A 22,107-nucleotide genomic window follows, 5' to 3' on the forward strand; every position below is an offset into this window, starting at 1 on the left:
AACTTCTGAAAGATAAAATCATTTATATCACTGTCAGGAATTAGTTGTTCCAGTGTTATTTCTCAAACTAGACTAAGCAACATGAAGGCAGAGATATTATTCATCACATCAGTTTTCAACAATGCCTGGTACATGAGGTCTCAGAAAAACTTGTTGTTGAATCAATGACTAAATAAATGAAGACCTGATTAGGTAACCAATTTACCTTTAGATTGTGAATTTACTTGTAAGAATCAATGTCCCTATAATCAGCTCAGTACTTGGCACACTGACCCAGATGTAGGATAGAAAAGCATCCCTTAACCCCACTCTTTGCTTTACAGAGCAAATACTAGTCAATAATTAATATTCATTTAACAAGATGGGTGAGGATGTATGAGATCCCACCATGAAAATACAACAGCTCTTTATGGCAGTCATGACTAAACCCATGGCTGCCTGGCTCTCAACTTCAGTCCAAAAGACTATCCCCAAGTTTTATACCTCTTGGCCCACACTTCCACTGTTTAGGATTTGTTCCTCCCATCCATGACCTCTCTGGGTGCTAGTTTCTGCAGGTCATCCTCTGGGGATAGATGGTTTGGGGGTCTCAGCTGTGGGTACTGCCTTGCTCTTTCCTCCTTTGCAGCTCTTCGCGCCGCCTTGCCTGCTGTTCACTCATGCAGTCCCTGAAGGCCTGCACCTGTGGCTGGCACTGTCGCCAGTCCTGGTGCTGGGCCATGCACTCCTGCACTGCATAGTGAGAAGCAGCACAGCCAGAACGGGAAATCAGCTGGTCCAGTGGGTCCTCTTCCTCACCCTCCTTCTTCACCTGTTGGACCCAGGTATGGCCTTGAGTTGACATCTTTGGGAGTCTCTAGATAGCAATGGAGGCAAAGTTAGAGTAGGGACATGATTATATACAAGATTCCTCTATTATAAATAACACCACTACACTGTTATAAGCTATTTATGCATATGTCTCCCTTTGCAGACTATAAGCTATTTGAGGACAGATAATGGGCCTGGTTCAACTTGGTGCCCCCAGCACCAGGCCTGGCAGAGAGAAGTGCTGTAAAATGGTTTGAACTGAACAGGTTAGCTAAAGTATTTGAGAGTGCTTAGCACAACACTAAATAAGCTCGAATGGATTCTAATGGCATTTAAATCGGATGAAATGTCATCTTTCTGAAGAAGTGATCTCTGATTCACCCCAAATTAATCTTTTTTCTTTTCTCCTGTTGGCCTTATTCTATCGCTAGAGAAGGACAAAGTTCAACACTTAGGAAAATAGCCAAATATGAGTAGAGTTTGACATATGGGAGGAATGGAGAGAGTTGTGGCTACAGTATACAGCATGAAAGGACCAGAGATGAGTCTGAGAGGTGAGAGTACTTAATGTGAAGTATATTTGTCCAGACTGTCTTCCCAAGATCATAAGCTTCAGAATACCCAGCAGAAGATAGCATACAAAAGGAACTTATGAAAGGCTTGAAGAGAAATGACCTCAGCCTTTGTACAAATTTCACCAAGGCAGGCTATAAAGGAGCTAGGACTTCATCATAATAATCCCTTTCCAGTGTCTCTGATTCATTCAACAAATTATCACAAGGCAGGCTATAAAGGAGCTAGGACTTCATCATAATAATCCCTTTCCAGTGTCTCTGATTCATTCAACAAATTATCACCTCTCATACCAGACACTATGCAAGAGTTGAGTACCTCTCATGTACCAGGCACTATGCTAGAGTTGAGGATATAGGAGTGACCAGGACAGATCAGTTTACTAGACAGCATGTACATATAGCTCATATTGGGAACAGAGTGGAGGAGTGATACCTAATCCAGACAAGAGCAAGAACAGGCAGAGAAAGCTTCCTGGAGGAAGTGGTTTCTAAACCTGAAAGATGAATAGAAGTTAACCAGAGATGGAAAGGAAGAATATTTCTAGTTAATGGAAGAACAGGGTGTGGGGAGGGGGGTTGAGACAATTTAACATATAAGAGGAATGGAAAGTTCTGTATGACTGGAGAATTAAGAGTAGTATGAGGAGAAAACAAAACGAACTGAACTGGCAAGATGAGAAAGTATCTGATCATAGCCAGGCCTTGTCAGCTATGTTAAGGCATTTGGAGGGCAACAGAGAAGTCATAAAAAGGATTTAAGCACTCAATAGCCCACTTAAAACGCATTTGCTTTGGAAGCAGTATAACCTGAGGGAGAAAACGGGCTTTGAAAATAAAATTGGTTTGGAAAACTAGCTTTGTCACTGACACATTGGGTGACCTTGAGCAAATTACTTAATAATCTCTCTTGAAAAATAGAGATAATATCTACCTCCCAGAATTGTTGAAAACTAAATGAGATAATACATGTAAGGAGCCTGGCACGTTCGGAGTTCAATAAATGATAGTTTCTATTACTGTACATGTTGCCTCTTCCTAAATACACTGTGAGCTCCTTACAGGCAAGGGGCAAACCTCTTAAAGCGAGCACAGTGGGAGAAAAAACGTGCCTTGGATCCTAAGCCAAGAAATCTGGGTTCGAATACCGGCACACGCCTTACCATGCAATCTTTTTAAATTTCCTCCTTATAGTAGTATTTAACTCGCATAATTACTGTAAGGATTAACATAATGATGTCAAATGCATGGGATACAACAGGGCTCAGTAAATGCTACCTTACTCTTGTCCCCACCACATCCGGCTTCAGTCTCTCTTGGAATAAAAAGAGAGAAGACTCTTGCTCAAAGATTAGGTAGGTCAACGGTCCGCAGCTGGATCGGGAGGCTGGCCTGGACCAGGAAGGCATGGAAAAGGATGGGAAAGCAGAGAAATCCAAGTGGCCAAATCACCTCAGGATCCTCTGCCACCTCACAGCCGCTGGGCGCGCCCCAGTTGTGCCCGTTACGCTTCACCGTGCAAGGACGCGGCACGCAGTGCTCACCGAATAGGTTAACAAGAGGACCCCGAACGCGCACTCCAGCACGTCGGCTTTGCGGGCAGTTAGAACTCTTCCGACCCTCCTGCCAGGAACCAGCCTCTGTGGGGAGCGCGCACGCGGAAGTTGAGGGAAGGGAGCGACCGCGTATTTTCATTGGCGGCCTCTCGGTGTAGATCCCGCCCACCATCCTCGCCGCAGCCCTTCGGAAGACCTACTTCCGTGGAAGCGCGGAAGAGGCGGGCTGGTGAAGGTTTGTGGCGAGGGCAAGATGGCAGCGCCTTTGAGGATTCAGAGCGACTGGGCTCAAGCCCTCAGGTGAAGCCAGTCCTAGAACCGGGACAGAGGAGGCGGGTAGCGGATGTTACCTTTTCGTTGAGAGACATGCCCAATCCAGGATTTCCATAGGGGTTACTTCATCAATTGTTGAGGGAGCACTGGGAAAGAGAAGTCTCAAACCCACATGATCATTGTTTTTCATTCCCAGGAGAGCTAACCTGAAGCTAGGGGAACACATAAGCGCTGTGTGATCCCAGAATCAGAACTAGGATCAATGAGTTGTAGGAAGATAGGAAAACTGGGAGGCAGAAGGCCGAGCAGTCATAGTCATTTAGCAAATATTTATTGGTCGTCAGCTAGTGGCAGAAGTCTCTGTACTCACCACCACATTGTATGCTCCTCGGTCCCTAGTGGTATAGTAATCATATTGGACCATTATATTCAGTAAATAGTGTAGCATCTACCATGTCCTGACTCTGACCTAAATAGATGCTCGGTGCAGTTCATATGTTCATAAAACTAACAGCTCAATTGGGAACGCACAGGAAACTGTTAATTTACTGAACATATATTTATTAAACATATACTATGCAAGTTACTACTATGGGCACCAAGATGAGTACAGCAGTGCCATGAATGGCAACTATTATTACTAATGAAGGTTTTCAAATGGAAACAGTGGTGAAGAGGAGCAAAACATTCCTGCATTTAAGAAACTTACACCTTACTAAATGGACCAAAATAAAGTACACATTACTTAATACAACACAGAATGTATGATAAGTAATAAAGGAAGAACACATTTATTGAGGGCCAGGCGCCTATGAGAGAATGCAGGATCAGAATCAGGAAGTAATTTGCCCAAGATCATGTAACTCTCTCATGATAGTTGAGAGTTGCTGGCAACCTATGTCTTTCTGTCTTAAAAGCCTAGGCCCTTTCTGCTATTAGAGTATTAGGATGATGAGATAACGACATGGATGATTGGGGAAGTGCATTCTAAAACATGAAATGTCTGTAAGGTGGTAGAACACAAACATTGTATACTAGTCTGAGGTTTCAATTCCTGTTTCATAACAGTGACATTGGGCAAGTCACTTCTCTCTGAGCTTCAGTTTTTTCTTTAACATGGGGAAAATAAAAGATATATTGTTAAATTGTTGTGAGGATTAATGGTGCTATATGCAAAGTGCCTAGCACAGGGCCTGGCTTACAGTAAATATCTAAATATAAAATAATTCTCAATTTTTCAAAGCTGTGCTGTTATAAAGAAATAGTGAATTCCCTATTGATGAAATATATGAGCCTCATTTTACCAACAGATATATGCATAACACTTAATCCACAAATATTTCTTCAACAAATAAAGTTTGTCTTAGAATAATCTATGCCTGGATGAGATGTTAGACTAGGTCATGTCTAAGTAGTATGGCCAAACTGGAAATTACATGATTTTCTTTATCCACTTGCACCAGTGGCATCCTTTTCAACGATCGAGTGAGTCTAATTAGGCTTTGTCTCTCTTCATAGGAAGGATGAAGGAGAGGCTTGGCTGAGTTGTCATCCCCCAGGTAATATCTTTAAATCTATATGCATTCCCTTTAGAAAAAAGGTTTACTACTCCTACTCTCTCCTGGCCGAAACTCCTTGCACATGCTCATAGTCTTCAAACATTCTTACCCAGTCTATGCTGTACTGACATCACCCCAACTTCTTCATTCTAGGGGAAGACCTTCAGATTGGTTTTCCATTTAGAAGCCATAAACTTATTCATCGAAACATTGCTGATGCATCTTACAAGTCTCTTAGAATATTGATTCCTAGATCTATAGCTCTAGCCGTTACCTCTCTTCAGTTTCAAGCAGAGAATGAACAGTTGTTTGCTACTTGTTTCTGCTTGAAGCTCTCAATGTCATCTTGAGTTTATCACATCCAAAAAGAAGCCAAGCAGTTCTGTTGTCAAATAGGTTTTCTTTCTTAATTTTCTCATTTCTTAAGTTAACATCATTCTAGACATCAGAGTGTAAAACCTAATCACTTCACCCCACTATATCCAGAGTTCCCAAGTCTTAACAGTTTTTCCTTTGGATGAAACTCCTGTGTTATTCCCATCCATTAATTTGCATGGTGTAGTAACATTTAAAAAAAAATTCTTTCTAAATTTGTGAGAAAGTTTTGTTTTACTGATTTTTTTTTCATTTCAGATGTCTTTGATGTCTTTATATAATAATATATTTCTATGGGAAATAGAATTTTAAACAGTTTTCTTTTGAGGAAATTGGTTCTGCATAGAAGAGAGGATGGTAACTAGAAGGTCTCATAGTCAAGAGTTTTGTTTTATTTCTAAGATAAGAACTAATTGAAAAACAATTTAAATATAGTAAGGAGAGAAGAACTAACTGAACTACCTTTGTCTTAGAGGAGAGAGAAGGAGGTTGTATTATATCTAAAAGTCTAAGATGAAAGAAGGTGAGTATAAGTGCAGATGTAAATAAATATGTAGGCATGGACATAGAGAGTATCTTATAGCCTCAGTTTTTTTTGTGATGTTGGAGTTGGGGCGAGCTCTTAAAGGAGAGCGTTTTTTGTTTTATTTTTTAAAATAACAGTTTTATTGAATTAAAATGTGTGCTATCAATATGCTAGATGCTTTCATATGTATTATTTCTTTCTCACAACCCTTCTTTCTCACGACAAGGTAAGTACTATTAGGATTTTAATTTAAAAGAAAATAACACTTTTATTGAGATATAATTCACATACAATAATGTTCAGCTTTTTAAAGTGTACAATTCAGTGGATTTAGTATATTTACAGAGTTGTGTGTCTATCACCACTATCTAATTCCAAAACATTTTCATCACCCCTAAAAGAAACCTTATACTCTTTAGCAGTCTCTTCCCATTTCCCCTCCTCCTAGTCCATAGTAACCACTAATTGACTTTCTGTCTCTATGGGTTTGCCTGTTTTGGACATTTCATGTAAATGGAATCATATAATATGTGGCCTTTTGTGTCTGACGTCTTTCATTTATCATAACATTTTCAAGGCTTATCCATTTTGTAGCATTCATTTCTCTTTGTAGCCAAGTAATATTCTATTGTATGGATACACCACATTTTAAAGAATAATTTTTTATTTTTCAGTTACAGTTGACAAATTATATTAATTTCAGGTGTACAACATAGTGATTACACATTTGTATAATTTATGAAGTGGTCACCCCAATAAGTCTAGTACCCATCTGATACCATACATAGTTACTACAATATTATTAACAATATTATAATCTCTGTGCTGTACTTTACATCCCTGTGACTGTTTTTAAAACTGGCAATTTGCACATCTTAATTCCTCCCCCCTTTTCACCCATTCCCCCAAGCCTCTTTCTATCTGGCAGCCATCAAAATGTTCTCTGTATCTATGAGTTTGTTCCTTTTTTATTTGTTTATATTTTAGATTCCACATATAAATGAAGTCATATGGTATTTGTCTTTGTCTGATTTATTTCACTTAATATAATACTGTCTAGGTCCATCCATAATATCACAAATGGCAAGATCTCACTCTTTATGACTCAGTAATATTCCATTGGGTATATGTATCCCATCTTCTTTATCCATTTGTCTATCAGTGGACACTGAAGTAGCTTTTATATCTCAGCTATTATAAATAAAGCTGCAGTGAACATGGGGATGTATATGTCTTTTGAATTAGTGTTTTGTGTTTCTTTGGATAAATACCCCAAAATGGAATCACTGGTTCCTTATCTCTTGTTATAAAGTGTGTTTTGTCTGGTGTGAATATTGCTAACCCAGTTTTTTTTATTTTCCATTTGCATGAAGTATCATTTTCCATCCCTATATGTTTATTACTTTCAGTCTCTATGTATCTTCTGATCGAAGATCTCTCGTAGGCAGTGTATTTATAGGTCTTGTTTTCTTATCCATTCAGGCACCTTATGTCTTTTGATGGATACACCACAGTTTTAATCCATTCATCAATTGATGGACATTTGAGTTGTTTCCACTTTTTGACTAATAAGAAGGTTTTGAAGGCAGGATAGATGTAATGAGAATTGGTTTCTATGGGGAATAGAAGAGGCAAAAGAACTGCAAAAGTGTGCAGAGTTTAGAAACATGAATTGTAGTGGTGCCAGTCTCCACAATTGTGTCCTTTTCTGTAGCAGCAATCAGCAGCCTGCATGTAGAAATGTAGAAGGTTGAATTAAAACCAGTTCTATTATATAGAAAAAAAACCCCGAGATTATTTCAGTGATTTTGCAAATGTAGAGAGATCATTGAGTGTGCTCACAGGAGATTGACTGAAATGATATACTACGAGGGCCAGACTGTTGTAACCAAATTGATATATTAATTGATCCCTCTTTTCCCCTTGTTCTGCCTTATTTTGTTCTTGACATGCCCCCTCCCTGACTTGAAGTTTCCTTCTCCTTATCTTTTGACTAGTCCTACCTTTTTTTCAAGGTTTTACTCAAGTCCCACCCTCTCTAGGAAGCCCTCCTATTCTTTGTGAATGCTTGATGGTTTTTACTTCTTTCTTATTCTTTGAATTTCAGTTTGGTGCAACAGTTATTTGCTGAATAGTTTCTAGCAACCTGCTAGTTTCTGAGCTCAAGAACTTCACAGTCTAGTGTGAAGGTCAGAAATGTAAACAACATGTTACGAACTGTTACAGAAGTGTATACATAAGGTGCAGAATAAGAATAAAGTTGTTTTGAATTCCATTCTACCATCTGCATATATTTATGTATAGGATAATATCTTAGTTAGCAAAAACAGTATTCTTAAGCACATTTTCCAAATTAATGAAACTTAACTCTTTACTATGTATTATGTGTGTATACTGTGGATAAATGCATATATTCATGTCGATCTTCACAGTTCATCCTGGAAGAATTTCATTTCACAGTCAGTAAAACTGAGATTGAGATTACTTTAGTAGCTTTCTCTACAAATGCTATATTATATCTTTAAATTTTTTTTCCCTAGCTTGTAGCCCTTGAGTGTATTCCCTCCTAAATTAGGTTTGCTTAGGCTAATGCTCTTTCTGCTTTGCCTCATTTTTAACACAGGTACCTGCTTTTCATTCATGAGTCAATTTTCTACCGTCTATACAGATGCCTGAATTGGGTCCTTGAGGAGAAAAATGTTAAATTCTTATTTTTTTTGGACACATGCTTCTTTTCTGCTATATAGGGAAACCAACTTTATATGGCAGCCTGACTTGTCAAGGAATTGGCCTTGATGGCATCCCAGAGGTCACAGCTTCAGAAGGCTTTATTGTGAATGAAATAAACAAGGTAGGTTATTTTGTCTTCTAGATGGCACTGTGTCCAAAGCTATGGTAGTACCTATATATATACTTCAGATATTTATACTGTCTATGTAACAGTAGTCACAGTTTTTACTGCCTTTGAATGTCAAGAGTTTTTTTTTCTTTTGTAGTTTTACATATACTTTTAGATGCAAACTTTGTCTTACTTCCCTTATACCACTGCTGTCCAACAGATAAATAATGTGACCCACATGTATAATTTAAAATTTTCTAGTAGCCACATAAAAAAGGTAGAAAGAAACAAGTAAAGTTAATTTTAATAATATATTAATTCTAATGAATTTTAATAATAGTTTTTTAACCCAAGATATCTAAAATATTATTTCAACTATAATTAATATAAAAATTATTAACGAGATAGTTTACATTAATTTTTCCTTATTGAGTCTTTGAGATCCTGTGTATATTTTACACTTAAGGAACATCTCAATTTAGACTCTAATTTTTTATTGGAAATACTTGATATATATTTGGGTTTTATAAAATTTACAGTTGAAAACATAGATTCACATACCCAAGTAGTTCCAAACATACTTAAAACGTTTTTCAATAACTGGATCAATTATCAGTTTTTAAATTAAACTTTAAATAAAATTTAAATTTCTGTTCCTCATTTGCATTGGCTACATTTTAAGTACTGAATAATCTTATGCGGCTAGTACCTACCATGTCATACAGTATAGCATTATGTGTCTGGTTGGGCCTTGGTGAAGACCTATATTAATAGTACTTAATAGTTTTTCTACTTGGTCTTTGAGGTGAGTAAATGGTCAAACTAAGTGTTGCAGAACCCCTGATCTGACTTTCCTTACTCATTCTGATGGCTGCAGTCAGTATCTTCTGGTGAGATGATTCCCAAAGGGTAAACCAGCCTTTCCTTTTTTTTGTTCCTTTTTTTAATGTGTGTAATTAAACTTTTCTAATTGTAAAATATTTCTGATATACTGACAAGAATAGAGAATGGTTTCTTCTTTACATAAGATTTTAAGCAAATATTCATTCATTACCCTCTGTGCAAGGTAATAGGCTACATGCTATTATATATCTTATATTTATTTTTCATAAATACCTGTGGTATCGTAGAAAGTGTCAGAAGATCTGAGTCCAGCTCTTAGTTAACTCTGACACTCACTAGCAATATAATGTTGGACAAATAACTTATTTCCCTGAGCCTCAGTTTCCTCATCTATAAAAAAGATAATATTCTACCTCATAGGCTAGTTAGTAGGTGTGAGACTACATATGAATGAAACTGTAAGATATTACAAAAATGAATTTTTTATCAAAATAGTCCTTTGGAATTGGCATTTTAAATTTCTGTTTTGCAGATAAATAGTCAGACTGATTACCCTTAATAATCAAAAGTAGTTAGACTATATATTGGAATTGAAACCAAGTTTTATTAACTCCAGGTATAACACCACCTTGCAAGCCTTCATTTTTCCCCAAGTATTTCACCAGTGTCCATCCATAGCCTGGGTGCTGACTTCCTTTCTTCCCTTCATACTCAGGCTCTGATACAATCCTAATCTTCCAACATGATTGCTAATTTCTACTGTATACCTGCTGAGTCAGACAGTAAGTGCTTATGGTTGAGCGGTCATTTGTTTCCTAACTGCCATGAGTCATTTTGTTATTTGATGTTGCTACTTTGTTCTTTTAAACAGATCTGTCAATATGCTTAAAAACCTAATCCTAAAGGACAAAAAGTTTGACTTTGAATTTTATTATAGTGTAGAATACTCAAACTCCATGTCCCACCCCTGAATTTTGTCTGTTCTGTTTGTTTTGATATCTCCTGCAGCTTTTCTTTAAATTATTTTAAATAACAACATGATTCTCTACTGCTGACAGTGGAAGGTAGTTCAACATTTATCTTCCTTCATAGTCTTTTTATGGATTAAAGGTTGAAATGCAGGATTCATAAGCAGGAAAAATCCATGAATTAGTGTAGTGGCTGATTCTTGAAATCTTTCATGTAATTAGCCCCCCAGAATGAAGTCTTCTGAGAGCAAACCAATGCTTATAGAGGCCTGAACCCTAAGCCCTCAGAGCCCTTGTGTCCTCGCTTGGTATGAATATTTAGCCAGGAGAGTTTAGCTGACGCTAAACATAGGTCAGCTCTCTGGCAGCTGTATGGGCTTTGTCATGCGGTTAGAAGCAAAAACTCAATTTAATGAAAGGCCTGTAGACACCCAGGCATGAATATGCTGGCTAAGAAAATACTGTTTGTATAGATATTCTACTTGTCTTTTTAAAGGAATAGAAGATCTGTAATAAGAGCATGTTAATTTGAAACTGTTCTTTCTAATGAACTGTGAGGCCTCTGCTTGTTGTAAATAAATTAGCCTTATAAAGAGGTTCAGAATATTTTGGTTATTGAAGACATTTGCATTACCCAGCATGATTTCCAGAAACTGTAAGAGATAACAGGTTAGGGGCCATGTGGTGAGTGCAGCTCCTCAGCTCTGTATGGGAGATATGTACAAGTCTTTTATACCTCTGCCTACATATACTACCTGGAAACACCAGCATACTTACCTGTGATGGTTACAAAGGCTGCCTTTAGCAACTCATGTCACCTGACCCTAACATTGTTTCTAGGTATAATTTCCTACTATGTCACCAGTGTTATCTTGATATAATAGTTAAAAGATACGTGATAATGACTAGACAGAACACCTAGGGGATCGTAATACAGCTATGGCTGTGATGATAACCAGTCTATTTACTACAGTCAGTTTAAGTTTTAGGTGGGAATGGGTACTACAAGCCTAACCACTCTTGTAAGACGTTGTAAAAGTGTACCATAATTTACTTTACCGATTTTCTCTGCTAACTAGATGTCAGTAGTCTTAACATTTTTTCTGAAAGTCCTTATAGGCAGCAAGTTTACTTTCAGTTAGTCTTTTAGGCCCCAGGCCTTGTCCCACTGCTAATTAAACATACTGGTATTAGACTTTCTTCTAAAAATTAATGCTCTCATGTTTGTCAGTTATATCTTAGTGTTGGTTTGTCTTCTCTGGGGCAGTTCAACATAAAAAGATCATGGCATCTCAGCGATAGCAAATTATATTGCAGCCCCTGTAGTGAAAGGTGATAGTTTCTATGGGCTGGGGAAGGAGGATTAGAGAGGAAACACTTAAAGATGAAAATTTTCTGTTGTCCTCATGTTTTGTTTAAGAGGCTTTACTTCCATTGGAGTAACTTTACTGATGTATTTCATCTTTCTTGCTCTGTTTAGAAAAGCATTCATATTTCATGTCCAAAGGAAAATTCATCTTCGAAGTTTTTGGCACCATACACTACTTTTTCCAGAATTCATGCAAAGAGTGTAAGTATTTTGATAAAATGAGAATAGCATGTTAATATTTTATCTGCTTGTCTAGTGCTATAAACATTTATAATTAATGTTTCTTTCATTTACATTTTTAGATAACATAGTTGATGAAGTGTGATGTTTAGGACTAGAATATGTATATAAATCCACTCAATGGTAATCTTAGAGAAAGGAATTTTGAAAGAAAATTTCCTTATATATGTTTTAGCAGAGCTGCTTACTGGCTTTTGGATGATGATGATAGTAGCTGACATTTGCATAATTTGCCACTCACTGCACATATTTCTGTCCCTTTTCCTATAGGACAGGGACATTTTCCCAAGTATAGCTTATTGAGGAATAACTTTCAAAGGTCTTTCTGATTAAAGCCCTTTCTACTACCATGGGCTTTCGGAAGCAAAAGTGAGAAATAGGTGTATAAACTGATTACATTAAAGCCTTCCACTTATTGTATAGTACATTTTTAACAATAGTTATTTTTTCCCCTTATTGCAAAACATACTTTTAGTGATAAAAACTTAGGAAACATGAAAGAAAATGAATCACTCATATTTCTATAACCTAAAAAAGATAACTATTGTGAACTACTGTGTTCCAGCATCATGCTGATTTTTAAGTATCATTGGTTAATTTGATTTTTCTTTAAATATTTTATCACAATAGGTTTTTATACTATATGCTATTTTATAACTTGCTTTTTATTCCTTAATAATATATTATATACATCATTCTATGTTATATACATCTTTCTATGCATCTTTCTATGCATCATTATATACTTCTTTCTGTACATTTTTTAAAGAGCTGCATAGTACTCTATGATTTTACTATAATTTTTCCAATCTTACATTATTGGACATTCAGGTATTCCAATTTCATGAATTCTTATTTTGATGATATAGCTAACCCTTTGCTCCCAAAGGTAGGAAGAAACTAGAGTACATTTGTGAAAGTAGAATTACTGAGTCACAGGGGATGCAAATTATAAGGCTTTTGGTATATTCTGACTGACTTCCACTAAACTGATTTATTGAGTCAACTGTTGCCCTGCATTTCCTCTGTAAAACAGCGGCTGATCCTCACAGCGTATTCCCAGTTCATAAGCTCTTCTCTGAGGTCTGCATACTTCTAACACTACTGGTTAAATTGAATGCTTACCAAGAGTCAGTTGCAATGCCAGTTATATTGTTTTTGAAATTATCTTATCAATTAAATATGTTAAACCAATGAAATATGAGTGCGAAAAGGCAGAGAGTGATTATGTCTATTGTAGTATGTATGAGCAAGATAAATGCAAAATATTAGGGGAAAGATTTTTTTAAAAAACCTAGGCGAATTTTTGCTCTTAGATTGCTTTGTAAGTGTGAATAAAGATTTGCTTTGCTTTAAAGAAACTAGAACTTGTAAAGTGTGCCTTTTGGTTATAGTTTATTAAAAGAAAGTCAAGGGGAAGCTTCCTTGTAGTCATCAGCAGACTAATGAAAATGTTAGTGAATTTCGATGTGTAATTATATGTTTGAGTTAAAATAAAATGTAGGTATTTATGCATCATTTTTTATTATTTCCTACTTTAACTGAATTTTTTGATTAATTAATCTACTGCTATTAATTGATCTATCTGCTATAGTCTTTTACTGTATTGCTTTTTTCTACCAGTCTGACCTAACATACTCTGTCAATACTGTGTATTAGAGGTTGAAGTTTTGCCAATTTGATGGTATTTCATTGTTATTTTAGACTTTTTTTTAATTTTTTTTTTTTTTTACGCCTATAGCACCTGGTCTTCCTAGGTGGTCTCCCATCCAAGTACTAACCAGGCCCAACCCTGCTTAGCTTCCAGATCAGACAGGATCCGGCATGTAGCATGGCTGTAGACTCATTGTTATTTTAATTTGCATTCCTTTGATTAATCATTGGATTGGCCACTTTTTGTATATTTATTGTCCTCTCTTTATGTCATTTTCCCATTTTTCGAAGTGTGAGTTTTTTTCTTTATTAGTAAGAGCTCTTATATTAAGGTTATTGATCCTTTGCCATATAGTTTACGGATAGTTTTCTAGCTTATTGTTTGCTTATTGTGTCTTTCGACATACATATATTTAATATTTCTTTTTTCTTTTTTAAAAAATATTTCTAGATAATAACACCTATCAGCTTATTCCTTTATGGTAACTGCCTTTGGAGTCTTGCTTAGGGTAGTTCATGATTTTACATATATGTATATTCACTTCTAATTGCTCAACATAATGAGTAAGAGCATGAACTCTAGAGACAGACTTATTGGATTTGTCTCTTTGGATTCACATTTTGGTTCTGTCTCTTGCTAACTGTGCGACTTTAGTCTACTTCTTTAATTCCATGTGCCACAGGTTCCTTATCTGTAAATGGGAGTAAAAATAAATATTTTTCTTTTATGGTTGTTAAAAGGATTGAAACAGAATTAGGTCTGGAACATAGAAAGCACAATATAAATGTTAATTAAAAATGATAAATATAGTGGTTTTTTTGAATTGTTATGTTATATTTTTTACATCTCAAACTTCGTTATTTGGTTTGAAGTAGGGATCTAACTCATTCTTTTTGAAATGGTTAGCATGTCACAGCACTATAAAGTTTTCCATTCTTTATCTCACTGGCTTGAATTTTCATCTTTATCTAATATTTAGGATTGTTCCATTGATCTGTCTGTTCTTTTGCTGTGACTAAAGAATAGATAGACTCTGATCTAGGTTTCTATACTGGCTCTGCTACTTTGGGGAAATTACTTAATCATCTTTTAAAACTCAAATTCCTCATCTGAAAAATAGGATAATGTATTATAGATTGTTGAGGGTATTGTATGAGGATAGTGTGTTACACATTTGGCACATAATAGCTATTCAGTAAATGTTAGTTCCCTTTCTTCTTTTTCTTTAATAAAAGTTTGGAGGCTGGAGACAGCTGGTATGACCTAAATCTACTCTTCAGTTTTCTGTCACTTTGGGAGACATGGATAGTTTATACTTAATTACTTTTTAGATCTAAGTACTAGGGCCCCAAAGATATGTAACACAGATAAATAACAGGATAGCCCTGTCCCCTCCAGGAACAGTACATTAACTGAGAGAATGTAATACAATATATCAGAGTTTCTCACCCTTGGCAACCTTGGCACTATTGACATTTTGAGCTGGATAATTCTTTATCGTAGGAGGCCGTTCTAATGCACTGTAGGATGTTTAGCTGCATCTCTGACCTCTGCCTACCAGTTGCCAGTGGGACTCCACCCCCAGTTATAACAACTAAAAATGTTTCCAGACAATGCTAGATGTCCTCTAGGGAGCAAATATGCCCCTGGTTGAAAGTCACTGCACTATATGAACATAGTGCAGAAGACTACTGGAGAAGTGATGAAATCCTTGGGGGAGTTGGGAAAACCACTTACCTTTTGAAAAGTAGGTTATTTTTTTCAAATGACCAATTGTGCCCTTTTTCTCTATCTTATTTTCCCTTTCTCTTATTTGAGCTCATTATTAGATGATTCATGCACTTATTAATTACCTACTATATTCCAGGTACTCTTCTGGGCTCTGGGGCTATAGCAATGAATAAAACTGTGGTGTAGAGCTTACATTCTGTGGGTATGGGGCCAGACAGGATTTGCTAATGGCTTGAATATGATATATGAGAGAAAACGAGGAGTTGGGATACTTCCAAAAATTTTGGAGAAGTGGGTAAACTGTGATGCCATTTACCAGTTGTATAGGTTTATACAGGGCGAAATAAGAGTTCTGGTTTGGATATGTGAAGTTTGAGATCTCCACTATAAAGCCAAAGGTAGATTCCTAGTGGGCAATTGGATAGATGCCACTTGAATTGGGAAAGAGGTTGAGCTATGTTGCTGCAGGGATTAAATTGATTTCAGAGTGAGTAGGAAAGTGTTTAAATATGTCATTTCTAAGACCCTGCGAATGAGGACAGTAGTTGGTCTTGTTGGTATAGGTCAGATGGCTTTACTTTCCTATCTAGTATTGATGAGGTACTTCATCCTTCTTCCCAAACTGCTGTCATTTGGTATTTGTTGAGTAGTTACCATGCCTGTGATTTGTGTAAGAAAGTGCTGTTTGTGGTTCTTACACTTACAGAGCTCATCACATAATTGGGGAGCTAGACATAGAGTTGAAAGGATTGACAGTACAAGTAGTCAGACTTAAGACCCAGGATTATAGTGGGAGCAGTGGTCTTAGAAAAGAAAAGTAGATCTGAGAGATATGTCTTCTACACTAGAATGTGAAGGCAGGGCTCTGTCAAATTTACTTCTGTGTCTCCAATGCCCAGCAATGCGTGGGAAGCCAGGAGTAAAATGGGATTATTATGAGGATCAAATGATATAATATATTTGAAAATATTTTATAAATGATAAAATGTGACATAAATAAGAATCCTTAAAATTAAAGGATCCGCAATTAACAGTCTATTCTGAGGAACCAAAATAAAGAAGAAAAGGTCTCAAAGTGTTAGGGTTGATATTTCTTCCCAACCTTATTCCTTATGGCTTAAATGGCATAGAACGAAGTAAAATGAAAGGTTGGATAAGTAAAGCCAAAGCCTCTACTTTTTTCTTAATAATTATGTCACATGGGAATTATTATTGCTGGAAATATGTCTTGGATTATATATCTCAATCCTACGTTTCTGGAATTTTTGCAGCTGGGTGTTTTTTAATAAAAAGGATTATGTATGCATGTATGTATATGAAAGAGACTTGGCAGTCTGATCATTGCTAATGCATGAAGAGATTGCTAATATTGAAACTGGGAATTCTCTTTTACTTGTTCTGAAATATGCACATGCACATAATGAGGATTTTACAGAGAGAATGTGAAATAGTAAATCGGAAGCATCTTTGCTTTTCTTTGAATCCTTCTGGTACATCTTGGAAGACTGTCTTTTGTGTAAGTGGGTTCCTAAGAATGCAAAGAAATATCTTAATTTTAAAATAAAATAACAAAAGATGTAAACTATGGAAATGATATGAGGATAGAGAAAACTTTTTAGCGGAAGCAAGAGACTATAAATGATTATAAGAATATCTTTTTGTTTTGAGAAATAGAAGGTATTGGCTCTAGCCTCATTGAGAGATTGGTGATAGTAAGGCAGCTTTCACATGAAACATATACCCTTAGTGTTGGGAAGCATAAGCTTGAAGAAGTCTTAGAGGAGTATGAAACAGGGGAGGTTTATACCATATATCGAGGGAAGATGAGCTTTTCATTATTTGTAACACTGGTGGTTTTATATTTTGAACAGATAACATGCCTGGACATTTCCAGTGGTGGAGGCCTTGGTGTGTCTTCTAGTGCTGATGGGACCATGAAGATCTGGCAGGCTTCCAATGGAGAGCTCAGAGTAAAGGCTTTGGATATACTTTTAGAGTCTTGTACATGAAGGGTGGTCTAAGAAACCTTAGACTGGGTCATGGAAAGAAGAGTAGCCCATTCTAAAAATGTAGTGCCACTGTACTTCCGTGAATCTTTGTTCTTTTATGTGCTAATCTAAGAAACATCCTCAGGCTTGGTGATTTGCTAGAACAAATTGGGACTAGAACAGTGGAGGAGCCAGCCTAGTAACTGTCTTAAGTGGGTGGTCCCTAGGTAAGAACTGCCTTCAGTAATTGGTTTCTAAGACAGAGTAGCTAGGCTGTTACACCGAGTTTATAACTGAGCCCCTCAACTATACAGAGGATTTTAAGAAGAGGTGAATAAGAGTCCTCAAGCCTCTTCAGCTTTTTATATGTGGAACTAGACTTAGGGATGGCTGTGAAAGCTATGGCATTCAAATCCACAATCTCTGTAGCCAGTGCTGGAAAGGGAGCCCACAGCTCTTAGAACATTACCTGGTGGACAAATGAGCTATAGAGATCCTTTAGACCTCTTCAGTTTCAGACCCAGCATGTGGATATAGCATGTAGATATTTTATTTAAGGGACCAAGGATATGGAGGGTTAGAGAACATCAAAGGATGAACAGGAGAACTAGCATGGAATTTTCTTTTGTTTTTCCAGAGAGTATTGGAAGGACATGTGTTTGATGTGAATTGTTGCAGGTTTTTCCCATCAGGCCTTGTGGTTCTGAGTGGGGGAATGGACGCCCAGTTGAAGATCTGGTCAGCTGAAGATGCTAGCTGCGTGGTAACCTTCAAAGGTCACAAAGGAGGTATGAAGGATGATTTCTCCAGAAGACTTCTCTAATGATTCCCAAAGATGAATCAGTAAAAAGATAGAAACAGAAGCTTGTTTTCCACCAAAATAGAAAAAATTCATTCAACTGGCCATTTAAATGAGCTGCTGTTTCCCCAAGGATTAGAAATTCCTTTGTTACCCATTCTTGTTATTGCTATCTAGAACTAACCTTCTTACACAGATAGTTGTTATTCACAACTGAAAAGTGAAAAAAAAATCCTCCTCAGGAGATCATCTACTTGTGTGCTTAGAAAAAGAGTTAGAGAGGTGTGCCACATTTTCTCATTACTGGTCTTTTGGCTGAGGTAATGGTAAAAGCTTGATGGCAAATGGCTGCATCATCAGACATCAGAGTTAGAGTGTGGTACTGACCGTTGATTCTCATGGATTTAAATCAGTTCAGATTTTAAAAATGGATTGACCATATAACCAGTTGATATCAGGTTGTGGTTCCTTTTGTAACTGATTGCTTGGTTTGTTGGGGAAAAAAATATAATTTAGTGATGTTTTATCCTTAATTGCAGTGTTATAATGTTATTCTTATCTTACAAGTTTGGATATTTTTGAAAATTTCATAACATTCTCAAATAATTCCTTAACTTGATCCCTTCTTTGGAACTATAATACACATTATCTATACTACTCATTTGGGAATTAATTATGTATTGCCCTATGCTTATGGTATTTAAGCCAATGTTTTTGCCTTATGTAGCTGACTATATTATAAATAACTTGTATGTAGAGATTGTTCTAAGTTTTAAAATTTCTTTATAATGGTTTGTCAGATTACATACAGATCATCTAGCAAACACATGTTAACCTTAGCAGATAAATGGTTTACTTCTAAGACTAGTGAGTGCATTGAGAGGGAATAGAAAGGATATTTGGAGCGTTCTTCACATTCAGCCTGAAGAACCGACAAGTCTGAGTCGAAGTAGCCTGCACTGTTGGGGAGTCCAGGAGCCAAAGGAGTCTAGAGGAATGCTGAGGGAGTCACCTCAGACTTGGCCATCCTTCTGAATGTGTGAGGCACGGGAGAACTTTACAGTGGAGCGAGGCATGACTGTGCATGTTGAACTTAACAGGATGCATATTCAGTGCCAGTGTACACTCACTCAATTTATGACAGATACCTTTGATTACTGCAATTATTGATTGTGCCCTTCATATGAATCCTAAGTCTCCCAGCGTTCTTCTGGTTTCCTTAAGAATACATGTGTGTGTCACTTACTTAGAGCGGATTATAGAATGTTCGTTAATCTGATTTAAGCTTTTATTCATATAGTTTTTCCATTCTTTTGGCTTTGTGAGAAAGTCCTAGAGTGGGTGGGGAACTTCTCCAGAGTATATCAACCTTGACTTTTCTTTCTTGAAAGGAAGGTTTTTATTAGATTGAACAGAAATGATAAACTATAGGAGAAATGATGAAGTCAGATCCAGGCTGATGTCTGTCAGGTCTTGAATGCTGCTCTCCAGTGAGTTGGAGCTGTCCATTCTCCTGCAATACAGAGCAAAAATCATGTTTAATCTCTGATAGCTTAGTAGCATATGGATTACTGTCTTGAACCAAATGACTTCCAAGTCGCTTTGTGTGGCTCTTTTTCTAGACTCTCTTTAGTTATGAGATTTTGAAGCATTTTATTAGAGAAATCCATGAACCAAATAAAAAACAATAAAGAATTCAGCAGGTCTTCAAATAATGTCCTTTCGCTCAATGTTTTATTATAACATTGATGAGGTTCCATAGGAACTTAACTATTACTTATATTAGCCTGTAGTAAAATTAGTTTCATTATACCTCATTTCGCTTAAAGTTGCAGAACCTATTGACAATGTTAAGTGAGGACTTACTGTATTACCTGCATTTGTGATCTTTAGTGTTTTCACAAGTAGTAACCAAATAAGAGAAGCAAAAGATAGTGTTGAAAGTGAACGTGGTCTTTTATTGCCTAGGGTAAGTCTTGGCAAGCAAGATATAAAAGAAAATACCAGGAAGACTGGATAGAACATAGCCTGATGCTTATTGCAAAGAACCATTAGGACACTAATAAAGTAGCTCTGTGTAAAGATCTATTGTAAAAGATAACCTTTTGTTAGCTTAATTAATTCCCTGGCTTGCTTAATGCTTCTAGTATTAATTTTAAAAGACCAGGTCGTATTTTCAGCTCTTAGGCCATTATTTTCAAACTCTTATACACTTTCTTGGAAATAGGATATGATGTCTTCAAGTAAGAGTAGGTGCTTCAAGCTTCATTCTTTTCTGAGATCTGAGTCATAGTCATTACTTTTCTCATGTACATATACGTATACAGTGCTCCCTAGCAACATTAAAAGAGCTTAATATAATAAACTAGATAATTTTAGTAAACTTGTTAAAAACATGGCTAGAAATATGAAACTTGCTCCCTTTCTTACTAGTACTTATTTCAGTCATAGATTCATCTAATGTGATTCCTATTTCCCAGACTTTGGCTAGAATGTTTATATGTGAGTTGGCTGAATCTTTTCTTGAAGGCAAATGCTTTTTCCTCTTGGCTTGTATGTTGAGGACTTGTATCTGTTTGGTTTGATCTCTAAAGCCTGTATGGTTTCTGGTAGGTCTTAGTTATGGCCGATTGTCTTAAAAAGGTATTCCTGCTACTTTCATAGCTTCATTCTAAAGTAATTCCTCAGAAGTTCTTGCTTTTGTAGGGCTCCTCTTTCTTTTATTCTTGTCATCTAAGAGTGAAAAGACCCACACTTGATGCCATTATATTGTGAGTGACATTTTATTAGAGAAGGGGTAAGAATTTTTCACTTTACTTTTATAAAAAAGGAAAACGTTCTAGATGTCAGCTCTTTAGTGTTACTTGAAATTTATGTGCAGGTAATACCAGTCACAGCTTCCTAAATACAACTGTACCATCCTGTCTCAGGTACATACTTATCAGAACTATTTTTTTAAAAAGCTTGTATCACTTTCATGGAACTCAATAACATTTTAAAGTAGCTGTTGCAGTTTCCTAATAAAGACATAAACGGATCTTTGATTGCTTAATAAGAGCTGGAGGCCCTTCCTAATGTTCCTATTGATGAGTCTTTAGGATTTTTAAAAGATCTAAGATCCTTTTCTAGTTATGCTGAACGTGTCATGGAGATAGAGTGGAAAGGTAGATTTTTTAAACTCAAAATACTGTACAGTTACAAAATAATGTTGTAAATAAGGAACAAAATAGCAGAACATGTTACCTCCTTACATCTGTTTCTGAGAGGAAGGCTACTTTAAAATCTTATCTGTAGTGGCCTTCATCCAGTGGATGTATAATTGGGAGGATTACATTTTATTTTTCTAACAACTATCATCAGCTATATAAATTGGATTTAATTTTTATTTTAAATAAGGTATATATGGAAACTTATACTGAGATTAGGTCCCACCTGAATTTTCTCATATTTTCTCCAACAGGCCCTAAATTGGCTGCTTTTTCAGCCTGTGGCATTTTTGTAAAGTCGTCTGTTTCTGTTCCAGTAAGAGTTGAGGCATGTGGTTAACTGCATAGGTCACCAATGATTTGTACCTTACATTGAGTTGCTGTGGAGTTTTTGTCAAGGTTTGTATATCTGAAGTCATCTCATATTCAGAGGAATGGGGAGCTAGCCAAAAATCACTAATTTGCTAGGTGATTTTTGGTCAGGTACTCTTATTTGTCAAGCTGTAAGTATTTATTGGGCACCTGTAATAGGATCAGTAAATGGGTTTTAATAAAACAAGTAACAGCCCTGCCTGAATCACCATAGGGTTGGGATACCTCCCTTTCTGTACAGTTCTGTGTTACCACACATATAACATTGTGTTGTAACTCTTTTATGTCCATGACTACCTCTATCTTTTTATGCTGAGGCCAGGGCCGTAACAAATATTCAGATAACAGGTAATAGAAGGCTTCAAAAATTATAAAATCTGTGGACATTTTGGACATTATAATACTCTGGATGTTATTTAATCTTTTT

The 22,107-nt window shown here is 36.4% G+C and overlaps 2 protein-coding genes across 5 annotated transcripts in view; one reads left to right on the top strand and one right to left on the bottom strand.

The window, feature by feature from the left end:
* Positions 1 to 6: 6 nt before the first annotated feature.
* COA4 (cytochrome c oxidase assembly factor 4 homolog) lies at positions 7 to 3,050 on the bottom strand. Of its 2 annotated transcripts, none has more exons than XM_039848023.1 (2): positions 2,927 to 3,050; positions 7 to 856 (listed from the first exon to the last, which is right to left on the bottom strand). In XM_039848023.1, exon 2 carries the CDS (start codon positions 842 to 844, stop codon positions 590 to 592), a length of 255 nt encoding a protein of 84 aa, XP_039703957.1. In that variant the 5' UTR covers positions 845 to 856; positions 2,927 to 3,050; the 3' UTR covers positions 7 to 589. The 2 variants fall into 2 exon arrangements, with proteins under 2 accessions (XP_039703957.1, XP_039703958.1); XM_039848024.1 differs by having other exon boundaries at positions 2,835 to 3,041.
* Positions 3,051 to 3,130: 80 nt separating this feature from the next.
* PAAF1 (proteasomal ATPase associated factor 1) overlaps positions 3,131 to 22,107 on the top strand; it is a 34,396-nt gene continuing 15,419 nt past the window's right edge. Inside the window, exons 1-6 of one of the 3 annotated variants that reach the window (XR_005649680.1) lie at positions 3,131 to 3,238; positions 4,730 to 4,770; positions 8,419 to 8,522; positions 11,802 to 11,891; positions 17,187 to 17,285; positions 17,941 to 18,091. Coding sequence is in view for 2 of the 3 variants with exons in the window: in XM_039848017.1 (XP_039703951.1) it covers positions 3,192 to 3,238; positions 4,730 to 4,770; positions 8,419 to 8,522; positions 11,802 to 11,891; positions 17,187 to 17,285; positions 17,941 to 18,091 (532 nt within the window). In the remaining variant the exon portion in view is untranslated. Of the gene's footprint in view, positions 3,271 to 4,729; positions 4,771 to 8,418; positions 8,523 to 11,801; positions 11,892 to 17,186; positions 17,286 to 17,940; positions 18,092 to 22,107 lie in introns of all 3 variants that reach the window. The other 2 variants (XM_039848017.1, XM_039848018.1) reach the window with 2 other exon arrangements.

Source organism: Pteropus medius, unplaced genomic scaffold (genome assembly GCF_902729225.1).
Source record: "Pteropus medius unplaced genomic scaffold, Ma_sr-lr_union100, whole genome shotgun sequence".
NCBI lineage: Eukaryota > Metazoa > Chordata > Mammalia > Chiroptera > Pteropodidae > Pteropus > Pteropus medius.